The sequence below is a fragment of the Gossypium arboreum genome, chromosome 8 (assembly GCF_025698485.1).
Source record: "Gossypium arboreum isolate Shixiya-1 chromosome 8, ASM2569848v2, whole genome shotgun sequence".
Lineage (NCBI taxonomy): Eukaryota > Viridiplantae > Streptophyta > Magnoliopsida > Malvales > Malvaceae > Gossypium > Gossypium arboreum.
Window position 1 is genome coordinate 23,237,097 of NC_069077.1, and position 24,416 is coordinate 23,261,512.

Sequence of the window (24,416 nt, forward strand, 5' to 3'; positions counted from 1 at the left end):
GGTCTCCAGCAAAATCAGCATCAACATACCCTATAACTCCATCTTTAGTTCTTCCAAGCGTAAGCAAACATTAGTAGTGCCTCGTAAGTATCTTAAAATCCATCGAATCGCTTTCCGGTGTTCTTTACCGAGATTCGCCATGTATCTCGCTAATCGCCTTGATGCATATGATAAATCGGGCGTGAACAAACCATAGCATACATGAGAGATCCTCTTGCACTAGAGTATGAAACATGTGACATGTACTCAATCTCATTATCGATTGAGGAGATAAGGCCGATGAAAGTCTGAAATGGTTGCTAAAGGAGTACTAACGAAGCTTAGCACTCTGCATATTGAACACCGCAAAGAACTTTCTCAATGTACCCCTTCCGACTTAGGTACAATTTACTTGCTTTTCTATCTCGAGAATCTCCATACCAAGTATCTTCTTTGCTGGTCCTAGATCTTTCATCTCAAATTCTTCACTTAGTTGGGCTTTAACCTTTCTTATCTCTCTTTTATCTTTTCTTGCTATCAACATGTCATCAACATAAAAAGTAGATACACAAAAGAACCATCACTTTTTTCTTAAAGTAGACACAACTGTCAAAACTACTTCTTTTGAAATCATGAGAAGTCATAAAGGAATCAAACCTCTTGTACCACTGTCTTGGTATTTGTTTCAAACCGTAAAGGGACTTTTTCAACAAGCAAACATAGTCCTCTTTTTACGAGACTATAAAACCCTCGGTTGTTGCATGTAAATATCTTCCTCAAGTTCTCCATGCAAAAATGCGGTTTTACATCTAACTGCTCAAGCTCCAAATCATGCATGGCCACAATACCAAGCAAAGCTCGAATCGAACTATGCTTAACAATTGGAGAGAACACATCATGAAGTCCACTCGGAATTTGATGTAACCCTTTGCAACAAGCCTTGCTTTATATCCGGGTTCTTCAACTCCTGAGTCCCTTCTTTCTTTTAAACACCCATTTACAACGAATGCCTTTTTACCTTTAGGAAGTTTTACAAGATCCCATGTTCTGTTTTTGTGGAGTGATTCCATCTCCTCTTGCATAGCAAACATCCACTTTTCGAGTCTTCACACTAATCGCCTCGGAATAATTAAATGGCTCTTGATTCGCATCTATATCTTCAGCCACATTTAAAGCATAAGCAACTAGATCAACCTCGGCATACTTCTTTGGAGGTTTAATTTCTCTTCTTGTCCTGTTTTTGGCGATAGAGTATTGCGGTGAAGAAGCAACTCTATTCTCAATTTTGTCTTGGCTTGAGGAGTTGATTCGTATTAATCGATGCTCCACCGCTTTTGGTTTTCTTTATTGGAAGAGTCTTTAAGAGATAAGTTAGGTAGCATAGCGGTTTCATCAAAAACAACATCTCTGCTAATCACAACTTTTCTATTTTCAGGACACCATAACTTATAGCCTTTTACACCACTTTATAACCAAGAAAACGCATTTAATGGATCTCGGTTCCAATTTTCCATTATCAACATGAGCATACGCAGACACCCAAAATCTTTAAATCGAATAATTAGCGGGATTACCGGACCATACCTCTTGTGGAGTCTTTTCTCAATGGCAGCGGATGGAGATCGGTTGATCAAAAACATGCAAGATGAGGTCGCTTACGCCCAAAATGACTTGATAAGTTGGCATTTGACAACATACATCGAACCTTCTCCATGATCGTTCGTTCATTCGTTCGCAACGCCGCTTTTGCTATGGAGTATGACGAATCGTCAAGTGTCTCATGATCCCTTCGACTTGCACAATCTATTAAACTCATCGTAGCGTAACTCTAAGCCATTGTGCATGCGGAGGTATTTTATCTGTTTTTCCGTCTTTTTTCAATCATAATTTTCCAAGACTTAAATGTGGAAAACACATCGCTTTTACGCTTGGGAAGAACGCCTAAACTTTTCGGAAAAATCATCAATAAAGGTTAGCATATAATTAGCTCCACCTCTCGAAGGCACTCTGGACGGCCCCCAGATCGAATGGATATACTCCAACGTTTCCTTCGTGTTATGGATTCCTCTAGTGAATCGAACTCTCTTTGCTTCCCAAAACACAAGTGCTCACGAAATTCGGTTTGCAAATTCCTTGCCCATTAAGAAGTCCTCTTTGCTTAATTCTACCATGCCATTCTCACTCATATGCCCTAGGCGCATATGCCAAAGTTTAGTAATATCATCATCGACAAGGAAGAGGAAGCGGCAATTTGCATCACCAAGATATGATAGAACCACAGAAAACATATAACTTGGCAATCTTTCTTTGCCCTTTCATCACAACAAGGACCCTTTGAAATCTTTAAAACCCCACTTTCAAATTGTGTATCTGCATTTTTGAATCAAGAGTACTCAACGAAATTAAATTTCTTTTCAATTCGGAACATGCCGCACGTCACTAAGTGTTCGACAACTCCATCAAACATCTTAACTTTAATTGTTCCAACACCGCGATTTTACATGAAGCATTATTTCCCATCAAAACAACACCTTCGATCTTCGTTTCATAAGTTGTAAACCAATCCCGATTGGGACTCATGTGGAAGGTGCACTGAATCAAGTATCCACTCCTCGCTTACTTTAGAATCATTGATGAAGCAACTAGAAGTTCACCATCATTGTAGTCTTCTACAACATCGACTTCACCGAATTTTCCGGTTGTTTTCCTTTTGATTCGCACCTCCTTTTAATCTTATTTTGTAGCTTATAGCACTTTCAGATTTAATGTGCCCTTTCTTCTTGCGAAGTTGCAAGTTTTACCTCTGTTTGAAGATTTCGATCTACCCTTAGATTTACCACGAGGATTCCGTTCTGTGTTCTACCACGATCATCATCAACATTCCGGTCTTGTCTCCCACGAACAATGAGACCCTCTCCACGAGAGTTGGGTTTAACCACAAGATGCTTCATCTTATCATACGAGGTTAAAGAATCATAAACCTCATCAAGCGTGAGAGACTCGCGGCTATATAAAATCGTGTCTCTAAAGGTTGAATAAGGCGGGCAACGAACAAAGTAGAATCAACCCTAGATCTTCCTTATCATCTTGAACCTCCATGGCCTCCAAGTTTGAGAGAATTTCTTTAAACACTGTTAAGTGTTCGTGTCTGACGCACCTTCCTCCAAACGATGAGCATAAAGACGCCGCTTCATATGCAACTTGCTTGTTAGAGTTTTCGACATACATATTTGTTCTAGCCTCTTCCATAATGCAATGGCGGTTTTCTCTTTCATCACATCCCGCAAAATTTCGTTGGACAAATGCGGATGTAATTGTGTTAATGCCTTTCGATCCTTACGCTTCTTCTCTTCATCTGTTAATGTCGAAGGCATCTTATCTATCCTAGCAGGGCATCCTCTAGATCCATCTGCAAGAAGCGCTTGCATCTTAATTTGCCACAACGCAAATCTGGTGTTGCGATCCAACAGCGGAATTTCATACTTCAAAGACGCCATTACCGTGATCGAGATGAATAACTCGGAAGCTCTGATACCAATTTGTGAAAAATAAAATAGAATAAAATAAATAAAAATAAAGAACACATAAATTTTACGTGGAAACCCTTTCGGGAAAAAAACCACGGGCAGAGGAGAAGAAAATTCACTATGTCGAAAAAATTTTTACTCAAATACAAGAGGAATAGACTATGTCTATTTATAGGCTTGCAAAGCCATATTCTAGTAGGATTGAAACACCTTATCCTAATCAATATAAAATAGATGGAGTTTAATAAGGTTTAAAAACCTTATTCTAAAATAAAATAAAAGAAGTCTAGTTCTATATGGATTTTACTTTTATTTTATTTTCCATCGTATTTTATTTAAATAAGAATTTGGGTCACTTAATTCTAACAAGATAAGTTTAAAATACAAAAAGTTTTAATAGAAATAATCTTAAAATTTTTGTCTTATGCATCAATTTGAGCTCTCGTGTCAAATTTTCCATACTATCTGCATATTGACTCGTTTTCCACTAAATTGGATAATTATCATACCTACATAGAAAATGATTAATTAAGTGCCAAATTAACTAGAACTCATACCCAAAATTAATTAAAATAAATGATAAAAATATGTCGATTAAGCGCATTATCATGAGCATTTAATTGAAAATTAGCAATTAATTGAGTTATTGAATACGACTTTTTAGTGAAGCCCCTAATAGATTATTAAATACTGATGTGATAGGTGACATGATGATTGACGTAGCATATGACATGAAAATGTTGATGACGTGGCATCTTACATGGATGGCTTAATTATTTTTATTATTTAAGCTTAAAATTATTAAAATATTATAAACTTTTAAAAATTAAGAAAATATAGAAAATCTATAAAATTTATTAAATATCATAAATTTTAAAAATTAAAAATATATATTAAATTTATAAAATATTATACATATGTTATGAAATATATGAAAATATCATATTAATATTATAAAATTTTAGAAATTATATAAAAATAATTAAAATGGTAAAGAATCTATAAAACTAATAAAAAAGTTATAAAATTTTATTAAAAGTCTAAAAAAAGTTGTAAAATTAATATATATATATATATATATAGGAAAATTAAAGAATTTTTTTAATTTTAAAGGTATGGATTAAATTTTTATAAGGAACTTGAAGTGTGATGGTAATCAAATTGATATGGAGTGTTAAGTAAAGGGTTTGAGATACGCTTAGTTAACTATTGATGTAGTAAAACACTTTTCAACAAAAAAAAATTGGTAAACAAATAGCTTTCAAATCAATCATTGATTTTAATTTGGGATTTTAATTTTTATCCCAAACCAAAAAGTCAAAAAAAAATTAACTTTTGGTTTTTAGAAAGTGCTTTTCAATGAAGCGACATTTTTTATCTAATTATTAAATCTTTTACTTTATAATACTATATTTAAAATTTGACGCTTTACATTTTAAAAACATTTTTGATAATAATAATAAACACTATCAAACTTTTCAAAACCTAAATGGTAAACTAGTCCATGATGATTCGTGTTTGGTGGCTTAAAAGGGTTATGAGTAAGCCATGAGTAAATATATGATAAAGGGCAACATGTGTGAGAAAAAAAAGAGTAGTAATTTTATTAAAAAATTTAAAAATTATTAAAATTACTAAAATATTATAAAAGCGGTAGACAAGTATAAAAATATATAAAATTATTAAAATTTATTAAATATAAAAAATTAAAATTACTACTCCTTTTATAAAATTTTATTTTTTATATTTTTAAGAATTTTATATAATCTCTAGAAATCATTTAAGTCCTCCAAAAATAAATAAATGAGCAATTACCTTATAAAATAATTTTTAAAAAATTAAACTTTTTTACATATAAAATTTTTCATGTCAAATATTATATCACCTACCACGTCAATATCAAGGACTTCAAAAGGAAACCATAATGGAGGAATTCAAATTACTAAATTTCAATTAAAATCTAAATTCCAAGAGTAACTCAATTGAGTATTGAATTTGTACATTGCAGATATTTTAATATTTAAGCCTAATATAAACATAACACAGAGTTGAAGATGAGGTGTGTTGGAAACAGTGTAGAATTCTGAAAAAATTTGCTCACCAAGGATGGATGATTCTAAAATGAAGTGAAATGAGGAAGCGTCATCCAATTCCAAGATTGGATAAGTATTGAAGAAAATCCAAATACCGTAGGAGACTGACGTGGCGGTTACTTGGTTAGCAACCTAGCCCAGTTGGAGGAGAAATGCCCCCAAACTAAAACAAATCTTAAATAAACACCTATTTTTATCATCTTCTCATTCATATTAATCTTCAAGACAACAACACCTCATCCATCGGTTAGTTGATTTCTTCATCATCTCATCTCTTTGTTTCAATTCAATCCTTACAGCCTTTTCTATATCTGCTGAGGTAAAAAAAGAAATCTTGAATTCTTGTTCTTTTGGTTTCTCAATATCAAATATGGTTTGGGTTTCTTCTTCTTCTTCTTCTTCTTCTTCTTTACTGTCTTGAATTTATGATGATCGGATTCTTATTTCTTCTTTCTTTTTTTATTTAATTTGGAATTAAAGGATATCTTAACTTGAATTTGAATTGTTGTCCTACTTTAAAGTTTGTGGTTTTTGTCTACGGTAAGGTCTAAAAATAGGGTATCAGTTGACTTTACATCCTGATGGTTCTGCAGTGATATATCAGCCTATATGACTAAAAGCAGCTTCAAGATTGAGCATGATTTTGGTATGTTACTGCTGATCATGTATTAGCTATTCTTTGGTTGCTTTTCATTAATTTATGGATTCTTAATATTCAGAGAAAAGGCGTGCTGAGGCTGCCAGAATCAGGGGAAAATACCCTGATAGAATTCCAGTAAGAATTCATCCTTACCCTTGTCTTTTTCCACCCTTTTGACTTTTTTTATTTTTTCCTCTCTTCTTTGCTGATGTTAAAGAATAATTATGATTGTTCCACCACTTGTCTATTCTTTGTGCATTCTGTTGCTTCTTAATTTTTTTCTAGGTATCCATTTTAATATATATAATTTATTTTTGTACAAACGAAGGATCAAATGATTCAATTGGCTAATTTACTGAAAAGTCTTATTTTTGTTGTGTTATAAGTTCTTTTCTCGTCTATGAGCTTTAGAGTTTTGAGCCTAAATCATGGCTTTGCACTGCCTTCACCTGTAATGCTTGTCTAACTTTTGCTTTAAGTATATATGTTAATGGATGACTTTTTTCTTAAGACTTGTCGTGGTGTCTTTGCGGCATTTTGATATCTATTGTGTTAACATCGATTATACACTTTGTTGAGTGTGACTTGATGATTATGAGCAATAGATGAGTTCTATTTCTGTCATGATATCTAGAAAGCAATTTCAGTCCTGCCAATACCAATGTTCATCTATTGGTGGATGTGACTTGATGATTAAGAGCAATATCTACTAGTAGAACAGCTAATGGTCTGGAATGGTATTTGTGATCTATACATTTTCTATTTTAAAGCTTAATAAAGATAAACCTGAGCCTGAAATCCCCTGCCCCTCCCTGTCAAAGTCTAGAAAAGAAAAAAACTTCTTAAGGAGGAGGAAGGGTTGTAACTCAAGAACTTGAAAGTGTAGAATAGACGATGTCCTTATCCCAGATTGAGTTATCAATAGAAAAAGACTTCATAATTTAGCTGTGCAATTGTTTAAATGGAGCCTGCTTAAAACAGTTTATTCACGTTTGGCTTTTCATCCCTGCATAAGGCAAAAGTGAAATTTATAACATTTTAATACCCCAATCTTGCTTCTATTGATGATTGCGCATGTGCTTTTTAGGTGATTGTGGAGAAGGCAGAAAGAAGTGATATTCCTAACATTGACAAGAAGAAGTAAGCAAAATTTTCATGCCAAGTTTACCTTATTCCTTGTTATCGTTCATTCTTATTTATTAGCAACTGCTAGCCACCATGTGTATGGTTGCATTTTAAGTCCATTGATCAATTTCCTTTGGCGCAACTGAAATATAGGTAATGGATATCCTTTTGATGATTTGATTTAAATAATTTACAGATACTTGGTCCCTGCCGACCTCACAGTTGGTCAGTTCATCTATGTAATCCGGAAGAGAATTAAACTGATCGCTGAAAAGGCTATCTTCATATTTGTGGACGGTGTCCTCCCACCGACCGGTATTAAAATTTGCAAATTTCTTCTCTTTGAATAATGTTATACGTTAATATATTCACCTTTTCAATTTCTATATGCTAAGTAGCCATGATCGTTATGCAGGAGCAATTATGTCAACTATCTATGATGAAAAAAAGGATGAAGACGGATTTCTGTACGTTACATACAGTGGAGAAAATACATTTGGCTAGCAGATCATGCAGGGACCTTATTTCCATGCTATAGTTTACATTTAATTGAATAAATTAATAATTGTGGCATTCTGCCTAATATATGATATGATTCCTCGGAATGCCTATACGTGTATAGTTTCTCCGTACATAATTCCATGTCAATCTAAAATGTCGGAACTATTGCTCAAATTCATTGAAGAATGTTGTAACCCTTTATTCAACTTTGTCCGTAAAAGTTGACAATTCAACCCATTTATTAGTTTCACTGATGGCTGCTGTTTGACAAATTCCCCTGGTTCAGAGTATTTGAATCCTACTATAGTTAACATGGAGAACAGTGGTACATCGTATAATATAAAATTGGTGCCGTGGAGACAAGGGAGTCTGAGACAACCGAAAATGCTTGACTTTTACCAAACATATCGATTGGATCCGATTTGTCAACGCCCCCTGCCCGAATCCCCATCCCTCTGGGAACTCGAGCCTGTCTCGCCGGCGCTCCCTTCTAAACCCAACAGAAATAAACATCCCCCACGAGACCACCAACATTCAAACTCCAAATGCATGATACAAACAAAACATGAAGGCACAATGCATGCTTTCACCACGAGAATGTTTATCTGCAGGTCATGCCAAAGCATTTTATGTTAACGAGAGATAAAGATGGTTTAACTTCATATATCAAATTTGAATATTAAAAGAAGTTTGAATTTTTAACGAGAATTAATGAAATATGTGAAGATTTAATCTGTGTATCATCCCCACCGAGGGTTGGGTTTCTCTCAGCGTGCATATTTCGGGATGACCTGCTTTTTGGCTTTGATACGCTGTTGGTTTAAAAGGTTAAGAATGGCGTTGCCAGGAGTCGGACAACTAGTGGAAGGAATGGATTTCGGCGGCCATTGGGGGGGGGGGGGGGTTGAATCCACGTGGCAATTGAATAACTCAGATTGTATGGCCGGTGTTGACGGTTAAGGGGGGGAACCCTTGTGTTTCGCACAACATATGAAGGAAGAGGTGGTGGTGGTGGTCCATGTAACCTTGTCTCCTTGGTTGCATGGTCCTACCTCGCTCCCGCACATTTCCGCTTTGTAGGACCGACGTACTTGTATTTTCACATTCACTGTTCAAGCTTTTTGGAGCCTTGCAAATGGCTGTGAGTGCATGTGGCGTTGGCAAACTACACATAATATTGCTTCATGCTTATGAATTTCGCTACTTCACAATGAGTTCCAACATCGATCTTCTTAAAACTGTTCTAAAAAGAAGCTAATAACATATTTTTCTTATTATTTTCGTTTTCGTTAGGGGTTATATAGGGACATTTCAGTCATTAATTGCACCATTCTCCAAGATCTATCGACTAAGATCTAAAAAGGGTTCCCACTTTTTTAGTTTTAGCATTAGAATATTCATCGGTTTTAAGTTTTCCAAGAATGAAATGGTGGGTAAAGGCAATTAACTAGAAGTACTAAAAACGACATGAGATTTAACTAGTGTCCCTCGGAACACACAATCAGCTAGCTAAGCACGCATTAGCTTTCTTCAATTTAATTATCTTACTTCTCATTTTCTTACCTTTTATACTTTTTCCTTCCGATATATAATCACCAAAGCAAGCTCTTATGTTGCTTCTCTAATTTCCCTGGTGAGGGGTATATGTTGCTTCTCTTTATACATCTCCATGTTCTAAGTGAAGCATATAGCTGCATTTGATGATCTTACCAGTACCACATCTTGCTTTGCCTTAACATGTCAACCCCATCTTGTTTTCTTCTTCTCCTTCTATGCCTTTCTCTGCAAGTGTGCAGTGCTCGTCGTCTTGTTGTAGTTGTCAGTAAGCATCATAAGATCGATAATATACTTCACTTCTCCATCAAGGTAGGTCCAATATACAATGACAATCATCATCTAATGTTTTGCTATTTTGTTGTACATAGTGCGCATGCATTATTTAACTTCGTTTGGGTTTGGGGGCCTTTTGTTTTGCAGAATGATATGAAGAACGATCGAAAGAACAACTCAGTTCCAGTATTACAGGCGAAATCGTCTTCTTCCAAGGAACTCCGATCCATGAAAGAAGAAAGCATCGAGGAATCTCATGGATATAATGTCACTCAAAAGCTGGAAGATGCTAAGGTGAAGAACCAAAAGACAATAGTCGAAAATGAGAAGAAAAAAAATCCAAGTGTTGCAGTTTCTTGGCGCGTGCCTCACAAGAAACATGGCGAAAAAAATCCAGGTTTTAACTTGGATTACTCACCACCAAAGACACATCCTCCTCATCACAACTGATATATATTAAAAAAAAAGGTTTTATTTTCTTTGCTAGTCCAGAGAGTCGAGGAAAGAAAGCTAAGCTACCAGCTTCCGCAAGAACCGCAAAACATAGAGTTAAAAGAGCCTTTTAAAATATTAGGGCTCAAGTCAAATGTTGATCTTTCCAGCATAGGCATAACAAGTTATATATATGACTATATATATAACATAGGGTGATGGATTATATAATGAGTTACAAGCCCTTTTTTCCCCTCTATAAATTTAGTGTATATTCATCATGGATCATATATATATGTTCCTCGGAGAGAAATATTTATGTTTCATTAATCTTTTCAAACTACATGTAACTTCTACTATTGATTATATGTGTGTGTGTGTATCCTGCTCCATTCTTTTCTCTTTATATTTCGTTTAGGTGTGAAAGATGAAGCAAATATAACACAGTTCGGAATAGTAGTAGGTAGATGCAAGTCAAAATACTACGGCAGTCATTAAATTAGTTTTGGCCAAGTTACGCTTGAATTGGCAATTTCCGTGAAGGCAAAACAGCGTTGATGATCAAACTTTGAGCTAACCAAAAATGGCGTTTAGGTAAAGTGAGAACAACGGAAATAAGTTCCGAAAATTGAAAATATAGGTCTCGAATGGTTCATGATTTCGTTTTCAAGAAATGCCATTTAACATGCATGCAATTCGTGTGATATATATATATATATATATTACCTTTTATATCTTATCGGAGGTTATCCAATTTAATTTGTTGATACTCAAATAGGCCTAACAATTTAAGAAAAAAATTCATATTTATTGAGAGAAAAGAAAAATAAAAGGTTTAATTTGGACCATTGTTGATACGCATAAAAAGAAGATTATAACATTTTAAATTGAGTAAGAAGGATCAAAGGAGAGAGATCCCTCTCTAAAGTTAGAGAAGAGTATTTATAGGTTAGGTTAGTTCTCTATTGATAATTGCAGGGCACAAATTAACTTTATACATAACTAGCAACGGGATAAACATAAATAAGAATGTGTAAATAATCTATGATTAATAATTCCTCTTTCAACATCTTCATCCATCTATATAACACAACAAATATATATAATGATAAATAATATATTTAATATAATGTATAGTTGAAATATCCATAGAAAGAAAACTTTAATTTAGTTTGATGTACAATTTCATATATAAACTTGATTTGGTATAATTATACATATGAAACTTTGTTTGTAGTTCAAACTTTAATTTTGATTCAATCATACACATTTAAATAAATAAATGTATCAATTTAGTTTTATACTAGATAAATATGATTATTTGTGTATACAATAATATATGTTATATCAATAATTGTATTAATAACTTGTGTGAATTGGATCAAATCTAAATTCATGTCTAAAATTGCACATTAGACCAAAATTTATGTATAGTCTTAAGATTAATCCCTAAAAAGGTTACAAAAGTTGAGATTTGGACTCATGCCACCAGCATCAGTAAAGTCTATTTTGTTACCACTTCAACCAAAATATTATTTTGATTATTTCACCCACATTGATTGTATATCTAACATACTTACTTGCATCTAAACACTTTCTTGTGTTGGTGCCACTCTTAATTGAGTCACCAATTCAGTTATAAAATTATAAAAATATCTTTTTTTTAAATTATAATTAATGTTATTATGATGACATTTTTACTTTTTCTTACTTTTATATCATCTTTAAATAAAATAGTTAAAAACTATAAATTCAAGGGTTGAACATGTGTTAAATAGTGTTAAAATACAAGTTTATTATCGCTCCACTTATATTCATGATTGAATAAATTTTAAAAGATAATAATTTTAACTAAAATATTTTCTTTCACCCGCATTATGGGTGTGACAAAATCTAGTATTGATAATGTTGATGATTGAATTGATGCCACAAGTCAACTCAAAAAAAATTACAAGACTATTGTCAACAATTAAAGTGCATTTAATATTTGGATTTACCTATTTAAATTTCTTTACTCACAATTTAAACTAAATTTTATTTTAATTTTGTACATATTGCATATTTATCGTTATTATTTATTTTAAATAAGCGAATGTAATAAAATTTAATATAAATTTTTATTCTATTTTATTTCAGAAAATGTAATCACATAACCATCGCCTCACGTTTGAAAGTGATATGAAAAAGCCTATTTTAATTGCTTTTATAGATATTGGAATTTTATATTATTTATCAAAATAAATATTTCTGATGTTCAAAACAAAGTTGGAACACACATCAATATTATTTTGTGGAGCCTTGTACAATACAATAAATGATTTTATTCAATAATCTACTCTAACCTCACTTACAACAAGCTTTTCTCTCCAACAATATCAAGTAAAGATAAACAAATAACAGCAAAAATCACTCCTTCAACCACACAAAGATGGGCCGAAATGCAGTTTATTTATAGATAAAGATAAGAATAATGTTTGCATTTAATTAGCCACTCCTTCTATTTGAAATAAAATTCGTCACTGTTTTAATCAAATAATCATTTGTTGATTGAAAACTAATCAAGATGAACTAAGCCAAAAATGCCAGCAAACTTACTACACTTATGTTGTCCTAATAGTCAGTCCATACAGATGTTGAAACAAGAATGTAGCTTCAAAAATGTTTTTCAAAATATTTATTTTCGAGGAGTACCTCAACATCTCTAGGTGTTAAGTTTAGTATAGGGTTTTGATCTTTGATTAACAAATTTGACTATAAACATAAAACTATTTATTTTCTTTTCTTTCTTAATATATATAACAAAACTTTAATTATAAATTTTCTCCTGATATTTCTAAGAGTTCTTGTTATCGCTGACATAGTAATATTTTGGCTCAATGTTAATTTTTGAAGCTAAAGTAGCAAGATACATATTTGTAGATCTTGGGTTATGCTCAAATCTTACATTCTGAAACTTCTTCCATAAAGCTTGAGCAAGAGTTTTGTTAATCCCAATAACATTTGTCGTATGCAAACCCAAGATCAATGCTTCATATTTGGATTGGTTATTAGTGCAAGGAAAATCTAATGTAAAGGTCAGAAAAATAGGTTCTCTACTTAAATATGAAAGGAGCACTCTAATTCTTTTGCTTGTCCTTCTAAGGAGATGTCTTTTCTACTCAAATGAAAGGAGATTAACTCAAAACTCTAAATACATGAATTGACTTCTCTACTTAGTGGGATTAAAACTATTTTTGCACCTCCTCTTGAGGTTGTTGAAGAACCATCAAAATATAGCTTCCATTCCCCTTCCTTTACATTCATTCAACATACTTCTTCATGGAATGCATTCGGCATAGAATAATTCAACATTTCTCCATTTTGAGATGATAAGTGAACAAGTAAGTTTCAAAGTGTTTAAGACTAAATAGGTTTTGATTAAGCAACAGAAATGCCCAACTCACCCGACAAAGCAAAAGGAGCCATTTTGGTATTCTTCTTTATAGAGCTAGTCTAGAGAGCAAGAATTTGATAGGATCGGACTTGGTTACTATAATGAATTTATTAGCTAGGACGTATCAGAGTTTCTAAGTAGCAAAAACCAAGAAAAGACAGTACCTCTCTATTGGTGAATAATTCAACTCACTTTCATGTAAACATCTACTCAAGTAATATATTGGTCGCTCTGGCAGCACTTATTGAATGTGGAATAGATGTCAAATAAAACATTATTGGCTTATTCTTCACAAGCATTTTCATAGTTGTATTGGAAAAGTTAAAATTTCCTCCAAATTTTTAAATGTCTTTTGCTTCTGTTCACCCCCTTCAAGTATAACTTCTTCTTTTTTTTTTTTTTTTTTTTTACAACAAAGCTTGAAAAGTTAACAATAACTTTTCTCAAGGATAGAATAAAACCTAAAAATGTAAGAGCCTTTCTCCAACAAATTTTTACTGTTAGTTCAAAACAAGCGGTATTGGTGTTTAAAAAAATCTAAAATAAAGCTTGCAATGCTCGAATTAAATCAACACAAAGATTTATAGTGTTCCACTCTCGATTGTCTGCTTCCAATATCTTAACCCTTTTTGCTAAGGATTTTTCCAATTTTCTCTTTTAAAATTGTTACCTTTCAATGATAAAGTATAATATTTACAACTCCCTATCCTTTACTAAGGCTAAGATAAAAATCTCTCTAGTTTTTATGACTCAACTATGGTATAAACAATAAAGACCACTGTAAGGTGAGTGTTTACAAATTTAAGCTCTTTCAAATATAAATAAACACTTGAATAAAGAATTAAATTAAACCCAACAAGTGTTTATGTACAAAGTATTAGTATGAGAAGAATGGAAGTAAGAATATTTAAAACTAAGCACTAAATCTTTGAGAATTGTTCTCTTGCCTTTATTTGAGTGTTTGGAGACCTTATTTATAGTTTCTCTTTGATTTTTAGCCTTTTGGAGTTGTTGAAGGGAAAACTAGTCATTTGGAACAATTTATTTTTTCCTTAAAAGTCTTTTTGCAAATTAAGGTATCAATGCCTCGCCTACATAACCTTTTAACACTTTTAAGCATTATTTTCTTCCTAAAATCAAAATAGCATTAAAAATAGTAGATTAAACACAAAAAAAATACACAATAAGACCTAAATTCGAACACAAACTATTAAACACCTAAAAGGACTCAATTTTAGTCGAAAACACACTAAAGTAAGTATGAAAGAATCATCTTTACATATATCAAATTTTCACTCATCAATACCCATAAAGGAGGTGTTGATACTCAGTGGCTATCTAGGGCGCTGGCAAGGACCCCGCCCCCTTAAAATGAAAAATTATCCATTTAGACTCTTTAGAAATCTTAAAATTTTAAATTAGTAAAGGTAAAATTGCACTTTACCTTCTTAACAATAATAAAAATTTGATTTAATCCTTTAAAAATTATAAAGATATAGGCTCTTAAAAATTAAAATTTAATTTCGCCCCTCCTAAAAAAAAATTTTGACTTCACCCCTGTTGATACTCCAAGTAAATAATCATTAGAAACAATATGGTATAGACACCAAGCTATGGTATTGATACTTTGGGGCAAGGTATCAATACCTCAAGAACAAGTTTTGATAATTTGCCCATCTAGAAAGTGATGTGACTACTGACTTGCCAAGGTATCGTTACCTTATCAATGTGCCAAAAGTCTAGGTATCAATACTTTATCCCTCTAAAAATTGTTTGAGAGATTGTTTGAGAAAAATATTGATACCATAAGTTAAGGTATCGATACTTCATCTAAAAATTTGCTTGAAAATCATTTTGAAATAGTTCTAAAGGGTTATATGTTTATTCAAAAATATTTGAAATAATTCAAAGTATTTTGAAAACTTACTTTCGAGTATTCGTAACACTTAAAAATATTTTAAAGATATTCAATTTGATTCTAACTTAATAGATTAAGGGTTTTAAATGATATACAAATAGCATCATGGCAATAATGACCATAAACATCGATAGTGTAAACAACATCTAAGTATGAAGATATCATTAAATTGTTGGCAAATATTGCACCAAATTGATGAATCAAGAATCCGAGTTGAATAGTTTAAGATATGTTGGACTCTATCCTTAATGATATTTCATTGTATAGCGTAAGATTCAACAAACTTTTCAATTATAAAAAGGGAGCAGGATGAACAATAAACCACACTAAAAAGAATTATTCAGCAATCTCAAAATGATGGAAAGGACCAACGAGAGAAGAATGATAGAATTTTTAAGGTGTATTTGGAGTGAAAATAAACTATAGTATTTATAGGAATTTTATTTTTTAAAAATAACTTAGTCAAAAATAGTTTTTTAAAAAATATTTAAAGTTTATTACTCGTCAAATTGTGATTTATTGCACACAACATTATATTAATCTTTTAAGCCTAGTTTAGGCAACTACCCACTCAAATCATTTTATATTAGTGCAATGAAAAATGATGAATTATAAACAAGAGTCTCAAGACTTCCATAAAGAATGTGGGATTTATTTTTTTTGGAATATTTAAATTTTCCCGAGACTATCACCCCGGTGGCATTAGTGAGACTCGAAATGCACATTACCGTTTCATCATTCTTCTGAAACCTCACTGAACTGCCTTTGGTTAATGAATGTTGAATTGCATCTTGTATTTCTAGTGTCCCGGACTAGCATATGAAACTGGATGAATAGAAGCTATCTAGAACCCACTGTTAATAGCAGTAGAATTTATAAAGACTATATAGCTACGAATATTAAGAACTCTGTACATCAAACTTTAAGATATTTTCACCTGTGATATAGCGTGAGGATGTTGCTTTTGTTCAAGGTTAGGATGCAATGTCATCTTCTTTGTATCATCTAAATCTACCTGAAGCCATCCGGGACCCACAATTTGATATGCAAAGCAGATAAAGAGGGTAACATTTTTCTTGGGAGTCTTTTTTTTTTTTTTTTGGGGGGGAAGGGTTTAGTTTTAAAGTGTTTTAATAAATTTATTGACAAATTGAGGTAGCAGCAGGGAGGGATGTGTGAATCATCTAGAAATGCAATGGGAAGCTCAAGGCAAAAGATGGGTTTCAGTTCCATAATAGGGATCATTAAAACACATCAGTTTGCACCGCAGCAATTGCATGCATTGTTTTAGTCTAACCTAGCTCCCAATATTCTCTATAACTTTTTTCTGATACGTATGGTATTTCTCCCAACTGGTGCTCTCTATTCTATGTATATCATTGTCATGGTTGTCTGACTCTTTGTATGGGTAGCAGGTCATTTCAAGTTGTCAGGATGTGGCAAGCAGTTTCTTCCACTCGGTACTTGTCCATAAATTGTACATATATAATATGTGCCCTTTAACTCAAAATTTTAAACGCTTGTAGTGGCCAACAAACAATGGATGAGATTTTAAAGCAACACCAAATTTGACCGTTGATGGGGGTACTAAATACTAATAACTTTGCAGCATATTGAGGGGATGTTCAGTTGCCATGCAGGAAAGTGCCATCCCATAATAAGGGTAAAGAGTGAACCATGGGGATCAAGCCCAAGATTTCAAGATCCATCAACAACTGATGAACAAGTATGTACACAGATTTGGTTTGTGAGTGTGCAGGTTAGCCACTTGAGGCAAGCAGAGGGAGACACAGTGGGTGGGAGCCGAGCAGGCCTTGTACAATTAGGTTATACAATAACAGTGATTTTTATTTTTATTTTTGAAAAACAAAAGGTAAAGGAAAAGGGTGTGTTGAGAGATTGTGAAATAATAATCCATTTTATCCTACTTTGGTCCATAGGGAATACACGGCAGCCGATGCGAAGGCAACCTTACTGTAACTTCTGGACCCATTTTTAGATTGTGTGAAGGAAAAGAAAATCGATTCCCTCTCTTCATTCCTTTTCCTGTCAGAGATTTTGAACAATCAACAACGCCAAGCAATGGCATTTACAATACGAGGCAGAGAAGAAGCAGCACATAAATTTTGCTACAAACATGAGATTGATGGTGATTAACTGTATCACTTGTGCAAGCAAAAGCTAGAGCAAGCAAGAATGGTAGCCATTTTGGGGACCATTTTATTTATGGTATACAAAAGCCAAGGAATTGAAACACTCTTTAAATACAAAGGTCGGCAATGCATGCTTCAAAATTCAAAGCTTGTTCTGATGAAAGCTATACAACTTGTGTATTCATTTGCAGGGTGCAGATAATGACAAAGAGCCAATACACATCCTCATACGTGGCGGAAACCCACAGCTGGGGAGGATCAATAAATGCCAAACACTTGTGCTTGCTTCAGGTGACCAAATAAAGCCCTCCTATCTACAATATACACCCTTCATTTCTCAACGACATTTTTCCCAACATCCTCATGAACCTTCAAATTTTTTCTTTTTTTGTCCTAGTCATTATTGTTTAAAGAAATGGATTAAGGTGTAACATTTTGAGGAAAGAGAACCAAATAATGGCCATTACTGTCTCTTCTGTTCATTCTTTTCTATATTGAAGATAGCTAAAATTAGAGAAGTATGGATAACTTGCAACATTATTGAAGGGTCCATTGGAATTTATAGAAAACATTGCAGGAGGAACATGCATGACACCTACCTCACCATTCTTATTACCTATCCAAGTACTTGTCTCATTATATGTTCTTTTTGGTCTACAAAAGTCCCGATTAAATTTAAAGTCTGAACCAATGATGTCGCATTTCATATTTTTGCTAATCTTATTTGCATGGCTCAACATTGCTGCTATGTGGATGAGAAATTTGTCAACAATCTAGCCGTAGATCTTGAATGGAAGAGCCAGACACAAAAACCTGTTTTTTTAGCTACCTTTTTAGAAAAGAGGGATAGGAAAAAGGAAAAGTTTGACACAATGGAAATGACTATTGAACTAAAAAGCGACTAAGCTGGGTAATACACTATTGCACTGTAAAAAGCTTAAGTTTTTCCTGGAAAATTTGATGAAAAGCTATCCTTTTATCAGTAACCCCAATAATTAAAAAGGAAAAGAATCAAGTAAAAACAGTATATCTCTTCTCTTTTTAAGCAGAAGAAACTGTAGAGGGAGTGGTCTACACATATCTCAAAGTAGCAAGCCTAATAATTCTATAAATATATATAGATGAAAAGAAGATACCCTAAATAAAGTATATATTATTAATCACTAAATTAATGTATATCAAGTTCCAAGCAAAATTAGTATATTAGACTAGTCAAGTCAAGACATTGGGGATGGGAAACAGTAAAGAATAGAAAATGACCCTATTCTGTCCAAGGAAACCAAAAAGATAAAGCCATGAAAAAGAACCAGAAAGAGACAGTTCTGGATTTGTAATTTACACATATCACTTATTAATCGTCCTTAATTATCTCCACCTAAAATAAAACGTAGAGCAGAAAAAGGGTAATAACGGAATAATACAAGTATTACTCACAATAATATAATATAACTATGTAAAAGGGAGAAAAAATAATAAATTGCAATAGGAGAGGAGAGTTTTACATGAACAAAATGGGATTTGGGGCAATCATTTTTCTTATGTAACTTGACTTTTTAAATGAAATCATAAAATACCAACAATGTCCCAATCTCCCTTACCTCTCTCTCTATCTTTCTATGCTTTCATTTCCTTAGGCCATCAAATTCAATAGAGTGGAGCTCGTTGGGGAGTTTTCTTTCTCCGGTTCATCAAACTTCCCGAAACTTCGGATACTGTCGGAGGGCATGTCGGTCGACATGCTTTTAAGCTACTCCTCTTCTTTCTCACAATTTCCGTCGTAGCAGTGGATGTGAGTGACACTTCCCCGTACCCACCAGACCCGGTCGAACCAGATGGTTCAAGGACTGAGTCCGGTGTCACCAAACCATAATCCTCCGAACCCGCTTCTGGTAAAGGTAAGAAATTGCACTCGAACAGGAACTTTGAAACCCCATCTTCTGTTCTTAACAGATCATTAACCTGCTTGAAAAAAAAGAGGATTTTTTTTTTATGGTGTTGAGAGATGGTGTTTATGGAATTATACGATTAAAAAAGAAGAAAAAAATGGAACCTTGCAGGAGAGAGAGCAAAAGAGATAAGGTTCTTGCAGGCTTCTGTCGCAGGTATTGCAGAAGTTGCCGGAGCCTCTGAACTGTCTTGTTTGTGGCCTTTGGTTTATAAATATCACTTTTGCGCTATTTGTTATGTATGACTAAATATAAAAATGGAGAAGCAGTGAGTATCATTGAACAATAACGAAATATTCTTTCATAATTCAGACACTTTTTTTTTTCTTCTGGAAATTTCACTGTTATTTTATCAGTTGGTTAAGTATACAGTAAGATGGTTGGTAATCAATGCTCAAATGAAATGATTACATGACTCGAATTTTCTAGCGAAGGCTTCGTTTTTTCATTAGGAATAAATCAACAGTTTCATGAATATCTAAGCATGCATAGAAAAAAAAAAGTGCAGGGGTAATTCAATTAACCAAAAAAAAAAAAAGAAAGAAAAAGGGTTTTCAAAAGAACATGCTTTTTGAATGTCTGAATTATGACTTACTTGGACAAAAGCACAGTCCATTAATCTTGTTGCATCATCCAGCCTTATAACATCATGATAGACATACCTTCTTATCTGCAAAAAAACATGAAGTCATGCTTTCATGAAGAATTGGAAGGAAGAAGAAGAAGAAAATTGAAAGATGTTGGAACCTGTAAGAGGCGGTGAGAGCTGTGAGGGGATAAGCAGTTAGGGCAAATACTGATACAACAGTCCAAGCAATATATATTCTTCTCGTTTTTCTTGGCATCTTCATGAATTATGCAAGCGTTGAAGAATTTCTCAGTAAGAAGAACTTGAAGCCAACGAGGTAGATGTGAAGAAAACAGCTGCAAAAACAAAAGCAAAAAAAAAAAACCCTAATTGAATTAGCTTAAGTGAGATGAACCCAAGAATTGAAAAATTAAAAATGGAAAGGAAAAGAAAGAGTTACCATGGTTTTCTTGGGTTTGAATTTTGAAGAAGAGAAGGGCTTATGAAGAAAATGGTGGACTCACCATTATTGCAGAAAGAGAGAGAGAGAGAGAGAGAGAGAGAGAGAGAGGGTGCAAGAAAAGAGAAACGGCGTCTGGCAAACTGCTGCTGCTACTGGGGGTGGGTTGGCCTCATTTAAAGAGGTGCACTGTCTTTTTTTTTTTATATATATATATTTTTGGTACGTCAATGTAGTCTACTATAGTGTAAAACAAGGATTACAAAAGCAATGAATATTTTAATTACAGGCGGGGCTTGGAAAATGGGACGCCAGGACTAGAATGAATGAAAGGCTGGACATTGAAACCATAAGTAATGGAATAGTGATAATACTTATACATCAAACTTCTTCTTATTCTTCTCTTTTTTTTTTTTTTTTAAAATACTGCTATTAGTTCTTATACCTTACTCGGGTTGTGAATGTAACTTTCGTACTTCAATTTAATTATTTTAATTTTAGTCTTAATTTAAATAGTAAATTTTTAATTTTAAAAATTTGATACAATAAATTTATTATTACATCTGTAATATTATGTGAATGAAGTTGTTAGTTCCATATAATACTCACACAACAGCTACATAATATATTAATTAATAGATTTAACAATTATCATTTGAATTTATATTTAATATTTTAAAATTTAAAAATATAAATATTAAAAATAATTATTAAATCTATAACTGATGTACAATGTAAAATTAATAAAAAATTTAACCTAATAAATTTAATTGTGTTTTAAAATTGAAAAGATACTAAAATTTGCATCTTACATATAATTCATGGACCCATATTACAGTTTGACCACTTTTTCTTTCTTATTCTAATTGCTGATTACTAAAAACTCATGTCCCCAAAACCCTAAAAACCTAACCATTTGGTTCTTTGTGAATGGTTGAGTTCCTTCCTGCCACACACACACTCTCTCTCTTTCTCTCTTTCTCTCTTTCCTGTGCTAAGTGCAAAATGACAAGACCAGAAACACCCAACTTTTTCTCAGTTCTCGGTGGAAAACGGTGAAAGAAAAGTTGCAAGTGGTATTGGGGTTTAGAAAGTGACCCCCCTCCCCCTCAAAAAATAATTGTTTTTATGGAATTTAGATACATGCATGAACCCCTTGTTCATGCAGTCATAGGCTGCTGATACATTTATATATTCACCTTTACAACACAATAAAAGACTTTGATGGGGTCTCTGCAAATTTCACTGTTCTCAACAGTGTTTTCACAAATCTAAATATGCATTTCCTTCAACCACTGGGATTAGCTCAACTAAATAGTGATTTTGCTATCATTGATGATAAAAAAGAAAAGAATTTTTGTCTGCCTACTATGCCATTAAGCACTGAAATTCATTCTCAAAATGGACCAAACCACAATCTGAATAAAAACATAATAAACAAGCCCATTACTTGCAATAAACAAGGTTGCTGAGGTATTATTAATAATTTATTATATATCATTGGAAGGCGTTTTAGGTCACTTCAGAGAAAAAAAAAATACAAAGAGAGGGTTACGGGACTTTGGGAGAGAGATGGCATCAAAAAAAAAAAAATGGTACGAAATAGCAGCCAGCCCCAACTGCAGCGGCCAGCACTGAGCAATGCAGCGTTAAACCCTCCCCTTATCATCGTCATCAGGTCCTTTTGTTTCTATTATCTACTATTTGTACTAGCCTTTTCAGCTTATGTTTTTCAACATCATTTTCATATTTATCTTCTCTATCTCTTCTTCATATACCTAGACAAAAAATGATTCATCAAATTCTTACCAAACCTTTACCATTTTTCTTCCCTTTGCAAAAGACCTGATATAAATAATCTCCCCATTAACTGCACATGATCTTCCCTTACTTATTGGGGGCTTTATACAGTAGCTAATATGTGCAGGTATGGAAGCAATAATCTTTCTTTCTCTTCACATTTTGGTATGTGAGAGATGCTTTTATTGAAATCATTGAATTCTATTCATGAGCTCTAAAGCTTTGCTTTTTTCTAGTTGTACGTGTAAAAGCATTTTTAGCTAACAAGCTGCTGGATCACCGACATTATCAAAAGAAAATTGGGTGCACTAATACTAAGTTTATAATACATGGAAATAAAGTTAACCGTACATAAAAAATTATTATTGGAAATCATCACCATAAGTATTGACTGGTTAAAAATCTTGAATGCTTTAGGTGTGGCATTTGCCATTTGACACGAAATAAGAAATCAGTATTCCAACTTTCAAATCTAATCCAAGGGTGCTATGCTAAATCTTCATTTTATTGGAAATCATCACCATAAGTATCCAGTGGTTAAAAATCTTGAATGCTTTAGGTGTGGCAATAAGAAACCAGTACTCCCAACTTTCAAATCTAATCCAAGGGTGCTATGCTAAATCGTCATTGCCCATCTTTCACACATATATCAAGATTTCCCAATCTTTTCATCTGTTAATGACAAACTTTTTGATTAATTATGTCATTGTTGCAAATCATTTTACGCATTCAATCTATGTATAATATTTAATTAATTTTTAAAATATTGTAGTGTTAATTGCACCAGTTAGACTAAATTAATATTTCTTATTTAAATTATTTAATATAATTAATTTATTATTTCAGATATTATAACAAAAAATTTAAATAATAATTAAAACGTATTCAACATATAATTTAGTTTTACTTTATGTAATTAATGCAAAGTAATATTATTTACAATAATAATTAATTAACTATAATATCAATTAAATGATAGTTAATATGCTCATAATTCTATTCAAAATAATAACTCTATTTTGCATCAAAAAATTAACCAACTTTTAAAAAATAATAAAATTAGCACAAATTTTGCTTAGATCAAAATTTTTAACCAATAATGGTAAGTTATAATTAATAATAATTATCACAACTTTTTTCACTATATTTTATGCTTAGAGTTCTATCAAGTAATAACTTTATTCTAAAAATAGCGCAACTTTTTAATTAATAATTGTAATATAAATTATAATTATTTTAAATGTGTAATTACCACAACTATTAAATTTTTAAATGTATAGGTATCACTCCTATTTTATTTCAACTTTTTAACTAATAATTCTAAATTAAATATTATAACTATTTTTAAATGTGAATTTAATAATATAATAAAAAATAAATAATTTTTAAATCAGTTCAATTTTTCTAAACTCGTAATTTGATATATGCACTAGTTCCAATATCGCGTGCATTGCACGTGGTTTTACGTGCTTTTATATTTTATAATTAAAAACACATTTACTAATTAAATTAGAGGTAATCTAATTTATAATAAAAATCTATTGATTTTAAAATAATTGAGAGGATAAAATTACATTTTAAAAGTAATGAAATAAAATAAAAATAATTTTCAAATATTTACTTAGAATATTTAATTAAAAACTTAGATTTTTGTTATTTTTAATCTATCTAATTATATTCAATGATTTTATAGATTTACAATGTTATTAATTAATAATATATCATATTGGAACATTTTCAAATATTTATAGTGTTTGATAATTATAAATGAAAGGGTATAATGTCTTTTAGTTATTGATCAAGAGTTGTATCACTTGATTTTTGACAAAGACTTATAACTATTCAAGTATTACTGGAATAGTTATGATATATTAGTTGAATAATTATGTCTCTTTTAAAGATATGGTTATTCAAAAAAGACACTTATTTGAAGTTATGCCTCTATGAAGAGACATGAGAGTTCCTATAAATAGGAGTCGAATTTCATTTGGAATATATACCAAATAATTCT

At 32.3% G+C, this 24,416-nt stretch overlaps 3 protein-coding genes across 6 annotated transcripts; 2 read left to right on the top strand and 1 right to left on the bottom strand.

Moving 5' to 3' along the window:
* Positions 1 to 5,520: 5,520 nt before the first annotated feature.
* LOC108467820 (autophagy-related protein 8f) lies at positions 5,521 to 8,039 on the top strand. Of its 4 annotated transcripts, none has more exons than XM_017768610.2 (6): positions 5,521 to 5,918; positions 6,145 to 6,245; positions 6,319 to 6,374; positions 7,327 to 7,379; positions 7,561 to 7,679; positions 7,780 to 8,039. In XM_017768610.2, exons 2-6 carry the CDS (start codon positions 6,209 to 6,211, stop codon positions 7,866 to 7,868), a joined length of 354 nt encoding a protein of 117 aa, XP_017624099.1. In that variant the 5' UTR covers positions 5,521 to 5,918; positions 6,145 to 6,208; the 3' UTR covers positions 7,869 to 8,039. The 4 variants fall into 4 exon arrangements, with proteins under 4 accessions (XP_017624099.1, XP_017624098.1, XP_017624100.1 ...); XM_017768609.2 differs by having other exon boundaries at positions 6,193 to 6,245; XM_017768611.2 differs by having other exon boundaries at positions 5,521 to 5,845.
* A 1,563-nt stretch (positions 8,040 to 9,602) lies between these two features.
* Positions 9,603 to 10,145, top strand: LOC108469484 (root meristem growth factor 10). The gene is made up of 2 exons (XM_017770363.2): positions 9,603 to 9,731; positions 9,843 to 10,145. The coding sequence occupies exons 1-2, from the start codon at positions 9,603 to 9,605 to the stop codon at positions 10,143 to 10,145; spliced, it is 432 nt and encodes a 143-aa protein (XP_017625852.1).
* Positions 10,146 to 18,951: 8,806 nt separating this feature from the next.
* LOC108469056 (protein RGF1 INDUCIBLE TRANSCRIPTION FACTOR 1) lies at positions 18,952 to 20,809 on the bottom strand. The gene is made up of 5 exons (XM_017769945.2): positions 20,606 to 20,809; positions 20,325 to 20,501; positions 20,173 to 20,247; positions 19,682 to 19,822; positions 18,952 to 19,590 (listed from the first exon to the last, which is right to left on the bottom strand). The coding sequence occupies exons 1-5, from the start codon at positions 20,606 to 20,608 to the stop codon at positions 19,276 to 19,278; spliced, it is 711 nt and encodes a 236-aa protein (XP_017625434.1). The 5' UTR covers positions 20,609 to 20,809; the 3' UTR covers positions 18,952 to 19,275.
* Positions 20,810 to 24,416: the final 3,607 nt, after the last annotated feature.